Source organism: Coregonus lavaretus (assembly GCF_964263955.1).
Source record: "Coregonus lavaretus genome assembly, chromosome: 23".
Lineage (NCBI taxonomy): Eukaryota > Metazoa > Chordata > Actinopteri > Salmoniformes > Salmonidae > Coregonus > Coregonus lavaretus.
Genome location: NC_140010.1, coordinates 43810553 through 43830998, shown reverse-complemented (window position 1 = coordinate 43830998; position 20446 = coordinate 43810553). Strand labels below are relative to the sequence as shown.

At 41.6% G+C, this 20446-nt stretch overlaps 1 protein-coding gene across 1 annotated transcript; it reads left to right on the top strand.

Annotated features, from left to right (window-relative positions):
- The first annotated feature begins 4623 nt into the window (after nt 1–4623).
- LOC311099215 (uncharacterized protein) lies at nt 4624–20233 on the top strand. Its single transcript, XM_084139894.1, has 3 exons — nt 4624–5675; nt 5823–5883; nt 18574–20233. Exons 1-3 carry the CDS (start codon nt 5304–5306, stop codon nt 19533–19535), a joined length of 1395 nt encoding a protein of 464 aa, XP_083996020.1. The 5' UTR covers nt 4624–5303; the 3' UTR covers nt 19536–20233.
- The last annotated feature ends 213 nt before the right edge of the window (nt 20234–20446 follow it).

The window sequence follows — 20446 nt, the reverse complement described above, 5'->3', positions numbered from 1 at the left end:
GAGCGCATACTACGGGTGGGTGTTGCTATGGTGACCAATGAGCTAAGATAAGGCGGGGATTTGCCTAGAAGTGATTTATAGATGACCTAGAGCCAGTGGGTTTGGCGTCTAATATGTAGTGAGGGCCAGCCAACAAGAGCGTACAGGTCACAATGGTGGGTAGTATATGGGGCTTTGGTGACAAAACGGATGGCACTGTGATAGACTACATCCAATTTGCTGAGTTGAGTGTTGGAAGCTATTTTGTAAATGACATCGCCGAAGTCAAGGATCGGTAGGATTGTCAGTTTTACGAGGGCATGTTTAGCAGCATGAGAGAAGGAGGCTTTGTTGCGAAACAGGAAGCCGATTCTAGATTTAACTTTGGATTGGAGATGCTTAATGTGAGTCTAGAAGGAGAGTTTACAGACTAACCAGATACCTAGGTATTTGTAGTTGTCCACATTCTAAATCAGACCCACCGAGAGTAGTGATTGTAGTCGGGTGGGCGGGTGCCAGCAGCGTTCGATTGAAGAGCATGCATTTAGTTTTACTAGCGTTTAAGAGCAGTTGGAGGCCACGGAAGGAGTGTTGTATGGCATTGAAGCTCGTTTGGAGGTTTGTTAACACTGTGTCCAATGAAGGGCCAGATGTATACAAAATGGTGTCGTCTGCGTAGAGGTGGATCTGAGAGTCACCAGCAGCAAGAGCGACATCATTGATATACACAGAGAATAGTCGGCCCAAGAATTGAACCCTTTGGCACCCCCATAGAGACTGCCAGAGGTCCAGACAACAGGCCCTCCGATTTGACACATTGAACTCTATCTGAAAAGTAGTTGGTGAACCAGGCGAGGCAGTCAGTTGAGAAAGCAAGGCTATTTAGTCTGCCAACATGTCTGAAATTAATGAGTCAGAACAGTGTTTTTTTTTCGTTCTTCATATGCAATCTAAAAATAGTCAGGAATAAGTCAATTCTAGCTCACCATCAGATAATTGATGAGAACTTGTGTGTTGAAATATTTATAGTATTCATGAATATCAGTTTTGTAAATTCAGACTTCATTTGTAGTGCATTTACATTACTGTAACATAATACACTTCACAATTTAAAAACAAGTATATAATAAAGAGAGCATACCTGTGGTTGTCTGGTTCTTGCCTCTTGCAGGGGTTCCACTCGCTGATGTAAATAAACCCCGGATTGCGGTTGCCACGTATTGGCCATTGAGAGGCTTTGAAGGCACCTGTCGGCCATATTGGCACTCCCCAGTAGAAGCAGTCCTCCATTGGAATGAATGGAATTCTACAGTATTTAAATTAAATGTTTCAAGGACATAATTACATGTATTTAAGTATTTTTGTTGTTGTAGTGGGGACAGTAACATTAGTAATCTCTACAAATTATAGGAGAATGGTTTATATTTTGTATGTTTAGGGCACATAATATAATTTACAAGTACAGTGGGGGGAAAAAAGTATTTAGTCAGCCACCAATTGTGAAAGTTCTCCCACTTAAAAAGATGAGAGGCCTGTAATTTTCATCATAGGTACATGTCAACTATGACAGACAAAATGATTTTTTTTCCCCTGAAAATCACATTGTAGGATTTTTAATGAATTTATTTGCAAATTATGGTGGAAAATAAGTATTTGGTCAATAACAAAAGTTTCTCAATACTTTGTTATATACCCTTTGTTGGCAATGACACAGGTCAAACGTTTTCTGTAAGTCTTCACAAGGTTTTCACACACTGTTGCTGGTATTTTGGCCCATTCCTCCATGCAGATCTCCTCTAGAGCAGTGATGTTTTGGGGCTGTCGCTGGGCAACACGGACTTTCAACTCCCTCCAACGATTTTCTATGGGGTTGAGATCTGGAGACTGGCTAGGCCACTCCAGGACCTTGAAATGCTTCTTACGAAGCCACTCCTTCGTTGCCCGGGCGGTGTGTTTGGGATCATTGTCATGCTGAAAGACCCAGCCACGTTTCATCTTCAATGCCCTTGCTGATGGAAGGAGGTTTTCACTCAAAATCTCACGATACATGGCCCCATTCATTCTTTCCTTTACACGGATCAGTCGTCCTGGTCCTTTTGCAGAAAAACAGCCCCAAAGCATGATGTTTCCACCCCCATGCTTCACAGTAGATATGGTGTTCTTTGGATGCAACTCAGCATTCTTTGTCCTCCAAACACGACGAGTTGAGTTTTTACCAAAAAGTTATATTTTGGTTTCATCTGACCATATGACATTCTCCCAATCCTCTTCTGGATCATCCAAATGCACTCTAGCAAACTTCAGACGGGCCTGGACATGTACTGGCTTAAGCAGGAGGACACGTCTGGCACTGCAGGATTTGAGTCCCTGGCGGCGTAGTGTGTTACTGATGGTAGGCTTTGTTACTTTGGTCCCAGCTCTCTGCAGGTCATTCACTAGGTCCCCCTGTGTGGTTCTGGGATTTTTGCTCACCGTTCTTGTGATCATTTTGACCCCACGGGGTGAGATCTTGCGTGGAGCCCCAGATCGAGGGAGATTATCAGTGGTCTTGTATGTCTTCCATTTCCTAATAATTGCTCCCACAGTTGATTTCTTCAAACCAAGCTGCTTACCTATTGCAGATTCAGTCTTCCCAGCCTGGTGCAGGTCTACAATTTTGTTTCTGGTGTCCTTTGACAGCTCTTTGGTCTTGGCCATAGTGGAGTTTGGAGTGTGACTGTTTGAGGTTGTGGACAGGTGTCTTTTATACTGATAACAAGTTCAAACAGGTGCCATTAATACAGGTAACGAGTGGAGGACAGAGGAGCCTCTTAAAGAAGAAGTTACAGGTCTGTGAGAGCCAGAAATCTTGCTTGTTTGTAGGTGACCAAATACTTATTTTCCACCATAATTTGCAAATAAATTCATTAAAAAACCTACAATGTGATTTTCTGGATTTTCTTTCCTCAATTTGTCTGTCATAGTTGACGTGTACCTATGATGAAAATTACAGGCCTCTCATCTTTTTAAGTGGGAGAACTTGCACAATTGGTGGCTGACTAAATACGTTTTTCCCCACTGTATGCATTAAGGTGTCTGTAATAGAATAAATGTGGCAAAAACGAATGTAGACATTAATAAATGCATTTCTATACCTTCCAAAATATGTTTTACAATGGTGGTGGAGTGCCAAGATGGAGGTCCTTCAACACAGCGCCCCCAAATCGTAATCCAGGGTATATATAAATCATTGACCACGTTTACATGCATACCAATATCCTGTTATTATTCGGGATACTCAAGTATTGTGTTTTTGAGTTGACGCATATAAACATCATATTCCGTTTACAACAACCCGAAAAAGCTTGTATCCCGGTTATGAGAAACCCGTATAAGATGCCTGGGATATGCTGATCTAAAATGGGATACTGTGGCATGTAAACATATTATCCAGTTTACTGTTATTTTTGCGGTCTGTGCATATTATGTGGTTGTGTGATGATGTTTTAATCTGATTGCCAAACAAAAATCACTTTAAAATGTAGGCTACCTGCGCAGTTTGATCCACCATAATAATTTAGCTTACTATAATGAATTTACTACTGGGTACTTTCACCCCTAATTTAGACAAGTTTCTGCTTATAATTTCTGACATTTGGTAGGTCATATTATAATTTCCGACATTTGGTAGGCCATTTGTTTGTCAACTATAGTTTGATACATGCAGCTTCTATTCTGTCACAATTTTTGCCCCAGAAGACTAAATAAAGTAGAATGAACGCATTAGTAATCTAGTTAACACTGGTAAAGTTGTCTGTTTCGTTTAGGGACCTGGGAGAAAACGCATTAACTCCAAAACAGTGGAAAGATTGGTCCAGTGCAAAATGTCCGAATGTCATCAGTTTGACCGGTTTTAAGGAAATGAAAATCTGAAAAAACGATGAAACACGTATGGGTGCATATTTTGTGGTTGAAATACTTTATGCTTGCATAACAGTGTCAAAGATAAACATTACAAGCGCAGTCGCATTTTCTCAAGAGATCATATTTATCCACTCCTGTCCCAGAGACAGAATTAACATTTGTTGTATAATTTCACTGCAAGAAATGCAAAATTCTACAGGAGTTCATATTATATTACGCTGCATGTGAGAGGTTCTAGGTTTACAGTCAGTGTCGATATGTCAGGTACTATTCAATTTATCCCATATACTTAAATGAGGATTATTCTGTTTATTCATGGTTACTCATGAGCAGGATATCAAAGGTGCACATACATAGCTTATCCCGAATATAGGGGTTGGTTGTTTAGCAACAAAACCTAAGTGTGGGCAACTATGTTTGTTTGTTGTATATTTATTCAACCCATCTTGTGTATTTCTTCCCTTACTTTCCAAGTGCATCTCTTCAACACAAACTCCAACACAGTGTTTTCATTGTTTGTCAATGCACATAAGTTTGATTTGATGTAAATTATTCATCCTCATTTATATTTTAGCATTAAACTGTTATCTACTTTCTCAAAACATACGTTGAATATGTAAAACAAATTATGAGACATTTGGTTACAATGAAAAATACGTTGTTGAAGAACCATTTTTATGAGTCCACAGGAGGGCGCACCGGGCTAAGCAATGAAAAGTTGAAAGGTAAGTCAACTTCTTTCAACCGGAAGGCTAGCCATCTATCTAGTAAACACTTCGGAGACGAGGTTGGTATGTCTCTTTTGAACAAAATTAAACGGATATATCTTGTAATTGAACAAAATAGTAAGGTGGCCAGTAACTTGGGACCGTATACCGATTATACGGGACGTATTCTTTTAGCTATACCGCTTATCAAAAACATAATAGTAGTATTTCCACCTGAAATGTCAAACATGCTAATTGCTAACCCGTTAGCAAAAAAAATGACGGCTTGATCACAGGATAACACTGTTGAAGGTAATACATTTCTTAAACGCTGTTGAATATGCCGATAATACAGTGTTCCACGCAGGCTATCTGGCCATTCAGAATCACAACACCCGGACTTCTGCCCCATTGAAGCGTGCGCATCGTTTTCGTGACGTTATCAGCTAACTCATCTATTTGTGACGAGAAAACGCATTCACCAAGGCTGCTGTTAAAAACTTTTATTTTGAAAACTGAGTGTGGGGGTACAGGAAGTATCTCTTCTTCGCCCCCTTTCCTATTGTTTGTAGCTTAGCCAGCTAGCAAGCTATTCTCCCGATGGACGAACTCTTCGCACATCGGTATTTCCAAATCCTTAGTACCACCCAAATATTATGATACATTTTCAAGTGTCAATAAACGATTAACTGTAACTACAGACTAGGCCTGAAAATGAGCAGAATACCCGGACCCATGTGGAATTCCAAGGCTTTGCACGAGCAGTTAGCGTCCATCATGGGGGCGTTGACCAAGGCAGCCGTGGCCGACATCTGTGAAGTCATGGATGAAGGTTATGCGATTTTGCAATTAGAAATATCAAGAAGCTACAAGGAAAACGAGGACCTCAAGAAGAAACTGCATTTGATTGAGTCTATAATTGCGCGAGGAATCGATGGGAAAGCGGGAACTCAAGCTGTTGTTACAGGAACAGTCCCACTTGGTGAAGGTATCCATCCAAAGCAGTCGCAGCAGGAGGACACATGTCATAAAAGTAATGGGATAACAATAACGGCTGGAGATTGCTACTTTGTAGAAGAAGAAGAGGTCAGTTCCCATATTCAACTCTTTCAGAAGCTAGCTATATCCCCAATGTGTGTTGTTTATCCACTATTCGTAAATTCTAATTGAACAATAATACAGAATGGGATATAATTTACCAAATGTTTTGCATGCAATTATGATTTGTTGCAGTTACCCGATGTGGTACTTATCAAAGATGAGGACTCGGAGGACAGTGACAGACATGAGGAAGGTAAGTAGAGTGCAGATCTGTGGAGGTGTTCTAGTATGATGAAGTTATGTTGATCAGTTAATCTCTCGTGGACAGATGCTCATAACATAACTGGCATCTGATGCAATTACGCAATAGTTTAATTCTGTGTTTCCCAGTTTAATTCTGTGTTTCCCAGATTCATCAGTTATAGCAAAGACAGTACAGTATGAAGATACTGTAAAACTTCAATTAATAGCCCTGGCATTTATTTACTTAAATGGATAATCCACCCCAAACCACTAATCATATTAGTAACAGTGTTCAACAGTGTTAAATAACACTAATATGTGAAAACAATATTTTTGTTACATTTTGTTGTAATATGATTGGTAGAAACATGTGACAATCTTTTGGGAAATCTGTTGCAGTTCAAGTCTACTACAAAACCCACAATGCAATGTTCTCTCTCTCCCTGTGCTGGCTGGCTGGCTAGCTAGCTAGGTAGTTAGCTAGAAAACATAGCTACACACAATACCAAAGTTAATTTCAGCATTTGAAGTAGCTAGCAAGCTGTAAAATCGCCTAAACGAAATGCACTATCAGTTTAGGAGTCTATCTCACAGAGTTCAACTTGCAGTTCATCTCTGCAACTGAGCTATAAATGGCATATCTACCCAGAGTGAGAGCAGCGTTATGTTACTTTCCCGCCATGTCTTGACAGTTCATGCAGCTTTAGTATTCTGATCATAGAGTTCTGTTCATAGAATTCCGAACGCGTCATGCATCTATACCTACATTTAAATGTGTCTACCGTGTCCACAGTGTGTCCGGTTTCCCTATTTCCGTGTTACAGTTGAAGTCGGAAGTTTACATACACTTTGGTTGGAGTCATTAAGACTTGTTTTTCAACCACTCCACACATTTCTTGTTAACAAACTATAGTTTTGGCAAGTCAGTTAGGACATCTACTTTCAAAAAATTGTTTACAGACAGACTATTTCACTTATAATTCACTGTATCACAATTCCAGTGGGTCAGAAGTTTACATACACTAAGTTGACTGTGCCTTTAAACAGCTTGGAAAATTCCAGAAAATGATGTCATGGCTTTAGAAGCTTCTGATAGGCTAATTGACATAATTTGAGTCAATTGGAGGTGTACCTGTGGATGTATTTCAAGGCCTACCTTCAAACTCAGTGCCTCTTTGCTTGACATCATGGAAAAATCAAAAGAAATCAGCCAAGACCTCAGAAAATAAATTATAGACCTCCACAAGTCTGGTTCATCCTTGGGAGCACATTCCAAATGCCTGAAGGTACCACGTTCATCTGTACAAACAATAGTACACAAGTATAAACACCATGGGACCATGCAGCTGTCATACCGTTCAGGAAGGAGACGCGTTCTGTCTCCTAGAGATGAACGTACTTTGGTGCGAAAAGTGCAAATTAATCCCAGAACAACAGCGAAGGACCTTGTGAAGATGCTGGAGGAAACAGGTAGAAAAGTATCTATATCCACAGTAAAACGAGTCCTATATCAACATAACCTGAAAGGCCGCTCAGCAAGGAAGAAGCCACTGCTCCAAAACCGCCATAAAAAAACCAGACTACGGTTTGCAGCTGCACATGGGGACAAAGATCGTACTTTTTGAAGAAATGTCATCTGGTCTGATGAAACAAAAATAGAACTGTTTGGCCATAATGACCATCATTATGTTTGGAGGAAAAAGGGGGTGGCTTGCAAGCCGAAGAACACCATCACAACCGTGAAGCACGGGGGTGGAGGCATCATGCTGTGGGGGTGCTTTGCTGCAGGAGGGACTGGTGCACTTCACAAAATAGATGGCATCATGAGGAAGGAAAATGATGTGGATATATTGAAACAACATCTCAAGACATCAGTCAGGAAGTTAAAGCTTGGTCGCAAATGGGTCTTCCAAATGGACAATGACCCCAAGCATACTTCCAAAGTTGTGGCAAAATGGCTTAAGGACAACAAAGTCAAGGTATTGGAGTAGCCATCACAAAGCCCTGACCTCAATCCTATAGAACATTTGTGAGCAGAACTGAAAAGGCGTGTGCACGCAAGGAGGCCTACAAACCTGACTCAGTTACACCAGCTCTGTCAGGAGGAATGGGCCAAAATTCACCCAACTTATTGTGGGAAGCTTGTGGAAGGCTACCCAAAACGTTTGACCCAAGGTAAACTATTTAAAGGCAATGCTACCAAATACTCATTGAGTGTATGTAAACTTTGGACCCACTGGGAATGTGATGACAGAAATTAAAGCTGAAATATATAATTCTCTCTACTATTATTCTGACATTTCACATTCTTAAAATAAAGTGGTGATCCTAACTGACCTAAAACAGGGAAGTTTTAGTAAGATTAATTGTCAGGAATTGTGAAAAACTGAGATTAAATGTATTTGGCTAAGACCCAAGAGACAGATTCCAACATCTGTCAAATGTAATACTTCCCCCCAAAAAATAAATCCTCCTCCAAATATGGTATTTTACAGTTAATACCGTCAATGGCATGTAAACTTCCGACTTCAACTGTATATTAAAATGCCAGTATGCATTCTACAAACGGTGGAATAGGCTAAATATGATAACACAACTACTACTGATGGCAGTAGCTAACTACTGTAGCTAACTAGCCAGCTAACCTCTGTAGCTAGCAAGCAACGCCAAAGGGATTGCAAACGGGTTAGCATAACTCTAGTCAAACAATATTTTTTTTCTTCTAAATATTAGCTAGCTGGCTAGCAATTATGAGGCCAGCAAACATATTCCTCACACGCTAGGAACGTATTTCCTCCAACGTTGTACAGTGAGGGTAAAAAGTATTTGATCCCCTGCTGATTTTGTACGTTTTCCCACTGACAAAGAAATGATCAGTCTATAATTTTAATGGTAGGTTTATTTGAACAGTGAGACAGAATAACAACAACAAAAATCCAGAAAAACACATGTAAAAAATGTTATAAATTGATTTGCATTTTAATGAGGGAAATAAGTATTTGACCCCCTCTCAATCAGAAAGATTTCTGGCTCCCAGGTGTCTTTTATATAGGTAAAGAGCTGAGATTAGGAGCACAGTCTTAAAGGGAGTGCTCCTAATCTCAGTTTGTTACCTGTATAAAAGACACCTGTCCACAAAAGCAATCAATCAATCAGATTCCAAACTCTCCACCATGGCCAAGACCAAAGAGCTCTCCAAGGATGTCAGGGACAAAATTGTAGGCCAGACAAGGCTGGAATGGGCTACAAGACCATCGCCAAGCAGCTTGGTGAGAAGGTGACAACAGTTGGTGCGATTATTCGCAAATGGAAGAAACACAAAAGAACTGTCAATCTCCCTCGGCCTGGGGCTCAATGCAAGATCTCACCTCGTGGAGTTGCAATGATCATGAGAATGGTGAGGAATCAGCTCAAAACTACACGGGTGGATCTTGTCAATGATCTCAAGGCAGCTGGGACCATAGTCACCAAGAAAACAATTGGTAACACACTACACCGTGAAGGACTGAAATCCTGCAGCGCCCGCAAGGTCCCCCTGCTCAAGAAAGTACATATACAGGGCCGTCTGAAGTTTGCCAATTAACATCTGAATGATTCAGAGGAGAACTGGGTGAAAGTGTTGTGGTCAGATGAGACCAAAATTGAGCTCTTTGGCATCAACTCAACTCGCCGTGTTTGGAGGAGGAGGAATGCTGCCTATGACCCCAAGAACACCATCCTCACCGTCAAACATGGAGGTGGAAACATTATGCTTTGGGGGTGTTTTTCCTGCTAAGGGGACAGGACAACTTCACCGCATCAAAGGGACGATGGACGGGGCCATGTACCATCAAATCTTGGATGAGAACCTCCTTTCCTCAGCCAGGGCATTGAAAATGGGTCGTGGATGGTTATTCCAGCATGACAATGACCCAAAACACACGGCCAAGGCAACAAAGGAGTGGCTCAAGAAGAAGCACATTAAGGTCCTGGAGTGGCCTAGCCAGTCTCCAGACCTTAATCCCATAGAAAATCTGTGGCGGGAGCTGAAGGTTCGAGTTGCCAAACGTCAGCCTTGAAACCTTAATGACTTGGAGAAGATCTACAAAGAGGAGTGGGACAAAATCCCTCCTGAGATGTGTGCAAACCTGGTGGCCAACTACAAGAAACGTCTGACCTCTGTGATTGCCAACAAGGGTTTTGCCACCAAGTACGAAGTCATGTTTTGCAGAGGGGTCAAATACTTATTTCCCTCATTAAAATGCAAATCGATTTATAATTTTTTTTACATGTGTTTTTCTGTTTTCTGTCTTTGTCAGAAGGCATACGTACAAAATCAGCAGGGGATCAAATACTTTTTTCCCTCACTGTAATGAAAAGGTGCCTCTCGGTCCCAAAACACACGTTTTCTGGAGACTTGTGGGAGGAGTGCTGTTGACGTCGCCCACTGTACACTACCGGTCCAAAGTTTTAGAACACCTACTCTTTCAAGGGTTTTTCTTTATTTTTACTATTTTTTACATTGTAGAATAATAGTGAAGACATTGAAACTATGAAATAACACGTATGGAATCATGTAGTAACCAAAAAAGTGCTAAACAAATCAAAATATATTTTATATTTGAGATTCTTCAAATAGCCACCCTTTGCCTTGATGGCAGCTTTGCACACACTTGGCATTCTCTCAACCAGCTACATGAGGTAGTCACCTGGAATGCGTTTCAATTAACAGGTGTGCCTTCTTAAATGTTAATTTGTGGAATTTATTTCCTCCTTAATGCGTTTGAGCCAATCAGTTGTGTTGTGACAAGGTAGGGGGGGATACAGAAGATAGCCCTATTTGGTAAAAGACCAAGTCCATATAATGGTAAGAACAGCTCAAGTAAGCAAAGCGAAACGACAGTCTATCATTACTTTAAGACATGAAGGTCAGTCAATACGGAACATTTCAGTGCAGTCGCAAAAACCATCAAGCGCTATGATGAAACTGGCTCTCATGAGGACCACCACTGGAATGAAAGACCCAGAATTACCTCTGCTGCAGAGGATAAGTTCATTAGAGTTGCCTGCCTCAGAAATTGCAGCCCAAGTAAATGCTTCACAGAGTTCAAGTAACAGACACATCTCAACATCAACTGTTCAGAGGAGACTGTGAATCAGGCCTTCATGGTCGAATTGCTGCAAAGAAACCACTACTAAAGGACACCAATAAGAAGAAGAGACTTGCTTGCGCCAAGAAACACAAGGAATGGACATTAGACCGGTGGAAATTTGTCCTTTGGTCTGGAGTCCAAATTTGAGATTTTTGGATCCAACCGCCTTGTCTTTGTGAGACGCGGTGTGGGTGAACGGATTATCTCTGCATGTATATTTCCCACCGTAAAGCATGGAGGAGGAGGTGTTATGGTGTGGGGGTGCTTTGCTGGTGACACTGTCTGTGATTTATTTAGAATTCAAGGCACACTTAACCAGCATGGCTATCACAGCATTCTGCAGCAATATGCCATCCCATCTGGTTTGGGCTTAGTCGGACTATCATTTTGTTTTTCAACAGGACAATGACCCAACACACCTCCAGGTTGTGTAAGGGCTATTCGACCAAGAAGGGGAGTGATGGAGTGCTGCATCAGATTACCTGACCTCCACAATCCCCCGACCTCAACCAAATTGAGATGGTTTGGGATGAGTCGGACCGCAGAGTGAAGGAAAAGCAGCCAGCAAGTGCTCAGCATACGTGGGAACTCCTTCAAGACTGTTGGAAAAGCATTCCAGGTCATCAAGGCAAAGGGTGGCTATTTGAAGAATCTCAAATTAAAAATATATTTTGATTTTTTAAATACTTTTTTGGTTACTACATGATTCCATATGCGTTATTTCATAGTTTTGATGTCTTCACTATTATTCTACAATGTAGAAAATAGTAAAAATAAAGAAAAACCCTTGAATGAGTAGGTGTTCTAAAACATTTGACCGGTAGTGTATGCGCTTTCGGTAGCCTGATTGCGTCCAGGCTGAGGAGAAATCCGCACACGATGCATCCCTGACCACGTTCTGAAGAAGAAGTTCAGCCATATCTGAACACAATCAGACCACAAAGCGACTTGAGTGTAGACCCGTCTTTTGAATGTGATCTTCGTAAATGTGACACGAGAGTGTAGACACGAGAGATAATTTTGAGGAGATGGGGAAACATCAGAATCGGATTGCGTGACGATTAGCTTAGCAACCACGTGATGCAGCATGACAACGTGAATGCGATTGGTCGACAGTCAGTTGGGTGGGGTGTTTCTCCATTCATTGCCAATGGGATTCCTATCTCCTCCTTTATGTAATATCTCTGTTTCTTACACACACAGCGCATTTCGACATGGTACTTGAAGGAGAAACGGAGGTGAATAATTTGGCAGACTGTTTAGATTGAGCACATCTAAGTGAAATCTATACTCTGTCATGACGATATACACGGATGGATGTGTTCTAGACAAGTATACCCATACTATCTATTGGCTGATTTGGCGATCTGGACTGCAGCTAATTGTTTTAAAAGCATTATGAAATGTGTGTAATCCCCTATTTCCAGTGACAAGAATTATATAGCTATGATGCGTTCGTACACGATTTCCTGATTTTTCACAGGCAGGCCACTTAGAAGTTAAATCATGAGGAAAATGTGTATTTTACCCACTGATAAAAAACAGTCTTTCATTAAATTGACATTATTTCTGGGTGTAGATTAACCCTTTAAATCACTGAACACAACAGGGGCTTATTAGAGACAGGCTTCTATTAGAGACAGGCTTCTATTTCCTTAATGCCTACAGCTTTTGCTCATTTATATAGTTAAGTGTTTAATTCCAACATTCACTGCCAGCATTTTAATACATTTCTTCATTTCCTGCACTAATGTGTTATCATTTACAGTGGGAAAAAAAGTATTTAGTCAGCCACCAATTGTGCAAGTTCTCCCACTTAAAAAGATGAGAGAGGCCTGTAATTTTCATCATAGGTACACGTCAACTATGACAGACAAAATGAGAAAAATTAATCCAGAAAATCACTGTAGGATTTTTAATGAATTTATTTGCAAATTATGGTAGAAAATAAGTATTTGGTCAATAACAAAAGTTTCTCAATACTTTGTTATATACGCTTTGTTGGCAATGACACAGGTCAAACGTTTTCTGTAAGTCTTCACAAGGTTTTCACACACTGTTGCTGGTATTTTGGCCCATTCCTCCATGCAGATCTCCTCTAGAGCAGTGATATTTTGGGGCTGTCGCTGGGCAACACAGACTTTCAACTCCCTCCAAAGATTTTCTATGGGGTTGAGATCTGGAGACTGGCTAGACCACTCCAGGACCTTGAAATGCTTCTTACGAAGCCACTCCTTCGTTGCCCGGGCGGTGTGTTTGTGTTTCATCTTCAATGCCCTTGCTGATGGAAGGAGGTTTTCACTCAAAATCTCACGATACATGGCCCCATTCATTCTTTCCTTTACACGGATCAGTCGTCCTGGTCCCTTTGCAGAAAAACAGCCCCAAAGCATGATGTTTCCACCCCCATGCTTCACAGTAGGTATGGTGTTCTTTGGATGCAACTCAGCATTCTTTGTCCTCCAATCACGACAAGTTTAGTTTTTACCAAAAAGTTCTATTTTGGTTTCATCTGACCATATGACATTCTCCCAATCCTCTTCTGGATCATCCAAATGCACTCTAGCAAACTTCAGACGGGCCTGGACATGTACTGGCTTAAGCAGGGGGACACGTCTGGCACTGCAGGATTTGAGTCCCTGGCGGCGTAGTGTGTTACTGATGGTAGGCTTTGTTACTTTGGTCCCAGCTCTCTGCAGGTCATTCACTAGGTCCCCCCGTGTGGTTCTGGGATTTTTGCTCACCGTTCTTGTGATCATTTTGACCCCACGGGGTGAGATCTTGCGTGGAGCCCCAGATTGAGGGAGATTATCAGTGGTCTTGTATGTCTTCCATTTCCTAATAATTGCTCCCACAGTTGATTTCTTCAAACCAAGCTGCTTACCTATTGCAGATTCAGTCTTCCCAGCCTGGTGCAGGTCTACAATTTTGTTTCTGGTGTCCTTTGACAGCTCTTTGGTCTTGGCCATAGTGGAGTTTGGAGTGTGACTGTTTGAGGTTGTGGACAGGTGTCTTTTATACTGATAACAAGTTCAAACAGGTGCCATTAATACAGGTAATGAGTGGAGGACAGAGGAGCCTCTTAAAGAAGAAGTTACAGGTCTGTGAGAACCAGAAATCTTGCTTGTTTGTAGGTGACCAAATACTTATTTTCCACCATAATTTGCAAATAAATTCATAAAAAATCCTACAATGTGATTTTCTGGATTTTTTCTCTCTCAATTTGTCTGTCATAGTTGACGTGTACCTATGATGAAATTTACAGGCCTCTGTCATCTTTTTAAGTGGGAGAACTTGCACAATTGGTGGCTGACTAAATACTTTTTCCCCCCACTGTACACACTGTCACATTTATTTTGTTTTAGTATGCCGCTATTTCTGAGAAAAAAAAATACTTCCTTGACAGAATAATTATTCTCCTCTTTGACTATACATTTCCGGCAGTTCCAATTTTTGCCACTAGAGGGGACGATCGGTCGGTTTCTGGGGGTCTGTACTCCCGAAGTTGTTTACTGTTTTTGTGCTTGCCAGTTAGCTAGCAGTTCACAGCTGTTAGCAACCAATGGCTAGCAGTTTCTTACTGCCGGTAAAATTGATGATTGCCATAATTGTTTTTTGTCATTACTGAATTATTTAATGTAACAAATCAAACATTAAACCTCGTAAACATTTCATGGTAATTCATTGTAACCTCGTAAACAATTAATTTAGATCCGTCTTTTATTTGCTGAAATGGACCTCTATGGACAATTCCTTCAACCTCATGGCTTGGGTTTTGCTCTGTTCTCCATCATCCACCTCAGACTGGGGCAAAGGTTCACCTTCCAAAAAGACAACAACCCTAAGCACAAGACAACGCAGGAGTGGCTTCGGGACAAGTCTCTGAATGTCCTTGAGTGGCCCAACCAGAGCCCGGACTTGAACCCGATCGAACATCTCTGGAGAGACCTGAAACTAGCTGTGCAGCGATGTCCTTATGGGGTAGTGTGTGTAGATTGATGAGGGGAAAAAACGATTTAATCAATTTTAATATACAGTGAGGGAAAAAAGTATTTGATCCCCTGCTGATTTTGCACGTTTGCCCACTGACAAAGACATGATAAGTCTATAATTTTAATGGTAGGTTTATTTGAACAGTGAGAGAGAATAACAAACAAAAAAATCCAGAACAAAACGCATGTAAAAAAAAAAAAAAAAAAAAAATGTATTTGACTCCTCTGCAAAACATGACTTAGTACTTGGTGGCAAAACCCTTGTTGGCAATCACAGAGGTCAGACGTTTCTTGTAGTTGGCCACCAGGTTTGCACACATCTCAGGAGGGATTTTGCTCCACTCCTCTTTGCAGAGGTCTTTAAGGTTTCGAGGCTGACGTTTGGCAACTCGAACCTTCAGCTCCCTCCACAGATTTTCTACGGGATTAAGGTCTGGAGACTGGCTAGGCCACTCCAGTACCTTAATGTGCTTCTTCTTGAGCCACTCCTTTGTTGCCTTGGCCGTGTGTTTTGGGTCATTGTCATGCTGGAATACCCATCCACGACCCATTTTCAATGCCCTGGCTGAGGAAAGGAGGTTCTCCCCCAAGATTTGACGGTACATGGCCCCGTCCATCGTCCCTTTGATGCGGTGAAGTTGTCCTGTCCCCTTAGCAGGAAAAACACCCCCAAAGCATAATGTTTCCACCTCCATGTTTGACGGTGGGGATGGTGTTTTTGGGGTCATAGGCAGCATTCCTCCTCCTCCAAACACGGCGAGTTGAGTTGATGCCAAAGAGCTCGATTTTGGTCTCATCTGACCACAACACTTTCACCCAGTTCTCCTCTGAATCATTCAGATGTTCATTGGCAAACTTCAGACGGCCCTGTATATGTGCTTTCTTGAGCAGGGGGACCTTGCGGGCACTGCAGGATTTCAGTCCTTCACGACGTAGTGTGTTACCAATTGTTTTCTTGGTGACTATGGTCCCAGCTGCCTTGAGATCATTGACAAGATCCACCCGTGTAGTTCTGAGCTGATTCCTCACCGTTCTCATGATCATTGCAACTCCACGAGGTGAGATCTTTCATGGAGCCCCAGGCCGAGGGAGATTGACAGTTAGTTTGTGTTTCTTCCATTTGCGAATAATCGCACCAACTGTTGTCACCTTCTCACCAAGCTGCTTGGCGATGGTCTTGTAGCCCATTCCAGCCTTTTGTGGGTCTACAATCTTGTCCCTGACATCCTTGGAGAGCTCTTTGGTCTTGGCCATGGTGGAGAGTTTGGAATCTGATTGATTGATTGCTTCTGTGGACAGGTGTCTTTTAAACAGGTAACAAGCTGAGATTAGGAGCACTCCCTTTAAGAGTGTGCACCTAATCTCATCTCGTTACCTGTATAAAAGACACCTGGGAGCCAGAAATCTTTCTGATTGATAGGGGGTCAAATACTTATTTCCCTCATTAAAATGCAAATATATTTGACATGCGTTGTTCTGGATTTTGTTGTTGTTATTCTGTCTCTCACTGTTCAAATAAACCTACCATTAAAATTATAGACTGATAATTTCTTTGTCAGTGGGCAAACGTACAAAATCAGCAGGGGATCTAATACTTTTTTCCCTCACTGTAAGGCTGTAACGTAACAAAATGTGGAAAAAGTCAAGGGGTCTGAATACTTCCCGAATGTTCTGTATATATGGAGTGCCTAAAATACATGTAAAAAAATACAAAGGTATGTGGACACCCCTTGAAATTAGTGGAGTCGGCTGTTTCAGCCACACCGTGAATCACGCTTTCATGGTCGAAATGCTGCAAAGAGACCAATACTAAAGGACACCAATAAGAAGAAGAGACTTGCTTGGACCAAGAAACACGAGCAATGGACATTAGGCCGGTGGAAATCTGTCCTTTGGTCTGATGTGTCCAAATTTGAGATTTTGGGTTCCAACCGCCGTGTCTTTGTGAGACGCAGAGTAGGTGAACGGATGATCTCCGCAAGTGTGGTTCCCACAGTGAAGCATGGAGGGGGAGGTGTGATGGTGTGGGGGTGCTTTGCTGGTGACACTGTCTGTGATTTATTTAGAATTCAGGGCACACTTAACCAGCGTGGCTACCACAGCATTTTGCAGCGATACGCCATCCCATCTGGTTTGCGCTTAGTGGGACTATCATTTGTTTTTCAAGAGGACAATGACCCAAAACACACCTCCAGGCTGTGTAAGGGCTATTTGACCAAGGAGGAGAGTGATGGAGTGCTGCATCAGATGACCTGGCCTCCACAATCACCCGACCTCAACCCAATTGAGATGGTTTGGGCTGAGTTGGACCACTGAGTGAAGGAAAAGCAGCCAACAGGTGCTCAGCATTCCTCATGAAGCTGGTTGAGAGAATGCCAAGAGTGTGCAAAGCTGTCATCAAGGCAAAGGGTGGCTACTTTGAAGAATCTAAAATCTAAAATATATTTTGATTTGTTTAACACTTTATTGGTTACTACATGATTCCATATGTGTTATTTCATAGTTTTGATGTCTTTACTATTGTTCTACAATGTAGGAAATAGTAAAAAAATATAGACAAACCCTTGAATGAGTATGTGTGTCCAAACCTTTGACTGGTACTGTGTACTGAACAAAAATACAAACGCAACATGTAAAGTGTTGGTCCCATGTTTCATGAGCTGAAATAAAAGATCTCAGAAATTTTCCATACGCACAAAAAGCTTATTTCTCTTATTTTTTGCACATTTGTTTAATGCCCCTGTTAGTGACCATTTCTCCTTTGCCAAGATAATCCATCCACCTGACAGGTGTGGCATATCAAGAAGCTGATTAAACAGCAAGATCATTACTCAGGTGCACCTTGTGCTGTGGACAATATAAGGCCACTCTAAAATGTGCAGTTTTGTCACACAACACAATACCACAGATGTCTCAAGTTTTGAGGGAGTGTGCAATTGGCATGCTGACTGCAGGAATGTCCATCAGAGCTGTTGCCAGAGAATGTAATGTTTGTTTCTCTACTATAAGCTGCCTCCAACGTCGTTTTAGAGAATTTGGCAATGCGTCCAACCGGCCTCAGAACCGCAGACCACGTGTAACCACACCTGCCCAGGACCTCCACATCCGGCTTCTTCACCTGCCGGATTGTCTGATGGCTTACTTCTGTCTGTAATAAAGCCCTTTTGTGTGGAAAAACTCATTTTCATTGACTGGGCATGGCTCCCCAGTGGGTGGGCCTGGCGCCCAAGTGGGTGGGCCTATGCCCACCCATGGCTACACCCTTGCCCAGTCGTGAAATCCATAGATTAGGGCCTAATACATTTATTTCAATTGACTGATTTCCTTATATGAACTGTAACTCAGTAAAATCTTTGAAATTGTTGCATTTATTTTTGTTCGCGAGAGAGAGATAGAAGGTGATGACATATTTGTGCACTCAGATTCAGATAGTGGCATCAAATGAGGTAATCATAACCCCTACTACTGGTATATGTCCCATAAAACCATTCAGAAAGTTAGCTCCCACCATGCAGTTCTACACTATGTAGTTCTTAATCTTTAACACAATGGTTTTTGTTTGATATTTTCCTCCAGGTGTTAATGTGTCATCCGTGGGAGGAGATGGTGTGGCTCCCCATACATCCCCCAATACAATAAAGGAAGGGGACAGTCCAGCACAGTTCAGGAGCAAGAAGATGGACTGGCAAGAGAATGAAGATAACAGTATCTTCCAGGGTGAGCAAAGGAAAGAGACATCGAAGCACACTCTCAAACGCCCTGCATCTAGATTAAGTATCGGGAAACGGATGATATTGGGCTCTCAATACACACTGCATGAAACCCCCAATCAGCCTGGTTCCTCTGGTCACCTAGGGATGGAAACAGCAGAGCTGGTTTGCTCCTATGCCTCAGGAACAGACTCTGATGTGCTTGTGGTCCACCCAGAGCCTCCACTTGTTCCCACTGTATCAGCTGTCACCTTTAACAGTCAAGTAGGGACTCACAGCGATAGGAGGGATATCGACATGATTGACTCTCAGCCTATCGAATTAGAGATGGATATGTGCTCTGCGTGGACCAAACAGGCTAAGCCAGAGATGACCTTCTCTCCGCTCCAACGAAACCTCGAAAATATCTCAGGCGTGAGTCCCGCTCACTGTCAACTGACACAGGGAATGAACACAGCATCGAATTTTGATGGACCCGACATGATGAGTTTTGCCATGTATGAGAAACAGTCTAACCATCCCCAATGGAGCGAGGTCCAAGGGAGCGCTGACAGCAGGGAGAAGCGTTTTGTTTGCCCTTTCTGTCACAAGTGTCTGATGACGTCTCAGAACCTCGAGGTGCACATGAGGATTCACACAGGAGAAAGACCATTCAGTTGTGCCCAGTGCGGGAAGAGGTTCACCCAGTCAGCCCATCTGAAAACGCACCAGAGTGTACACACAGGAGAACGGCCGTTTGCGTGTACACTTTGTGGGAAAAGTTTCATAGTGAAATACAGTCTCACGTTACACCTGAAGAAACACCACCCCAATGTGAGGCCTTTGTGAAGTTGAAACAAGTGACGTGCATGAGAGTGCAATCCTAACCATTTACTGTCCCAAAGCATACAAATCAATGGGAAACTGAATAAAATTGATTAGATCACTATTACAAGTTGTATCTATTTATTTAGGTATTAGAACATTTAATTTTCCTAGATTTGTATTTATTGAAATGTATTTGGGTACATCTTGCCATTCTAAATAAACTAAAATGGCAGCATAATGACAGAAATGTTACAATTATGATTACACTGTGTACTAAGAACAATTGAAGACCACAACGAATCAGTATATCAACAGAATTGTTTTCATCAACAGCCTGTTAAAATTAACAATGGCAAGTAAATCAATGCGTTAATTTGTAGACTAGAGAGAAGTTGGAGCCGTTAATCAGCTGTCAATGCATGGGAATGTTTCCTGGGGAATGTAAATGCTTGTTTTCACTTTAGTGTCATTTTCAATTTATTTCCACATTTAGCCACACCGATGTTAGGTTTAAGATTCTTTTTTTTAATGTTTTGACTTTGAAAACATGTAAGAAATGTGACCATTTCATGTTCCATTAGGATATTGTTGTGTGTAGGTCAATCCACATAATTAAATAGAACAGTATTATATTGTATCTCTTGATGACAATTGTGTTTAGATGTTGTTTGGATCCAAGGTGTTGTTGAAATAAATGGCGATAATCATCTTTATCTCGATGCTTGCATCTCCATATCTCTGTATCCTCTATTCTAAAATGTAGAGAGAGACTCCGACATATCATATGCATAATAACCTAAATGTACTATCAGTTCTAATTCCATTTCTATGGATAGTTTATTATTCTAATAACCATTTTCAGACTGTAGTGTATGTCTGTAGTCCATGGTGGACAGGCGCGTGCGCAGTGTATGCAATGATTTCCAAAAAGC

Bases quoted from the DNA above. Each gene is read 5' to 3' on its own strand.
- LOC311099215 (XM_084139894.1), top strand. From the start codon at position 5,304: ATGAGCAGAATACCCGGACCCATGTGGAATTCCAAGGCTTTGCACGAG. The intron at 5,676-5,822 runs GTCAGTTCCCAT...GATTTGTTGCAG, and splicing joins ACTTTGTAGAAGAAGAAGAG to TTACCCGATGTGGTACTTAT. The intron at 5,884-18,573 runs GTAAGTAGAGTG...ATTTTCCTCCAG, and splicing joins CAGTGACAGACATGAGGAAG to GTGTTAATGTGTCATCCGTG.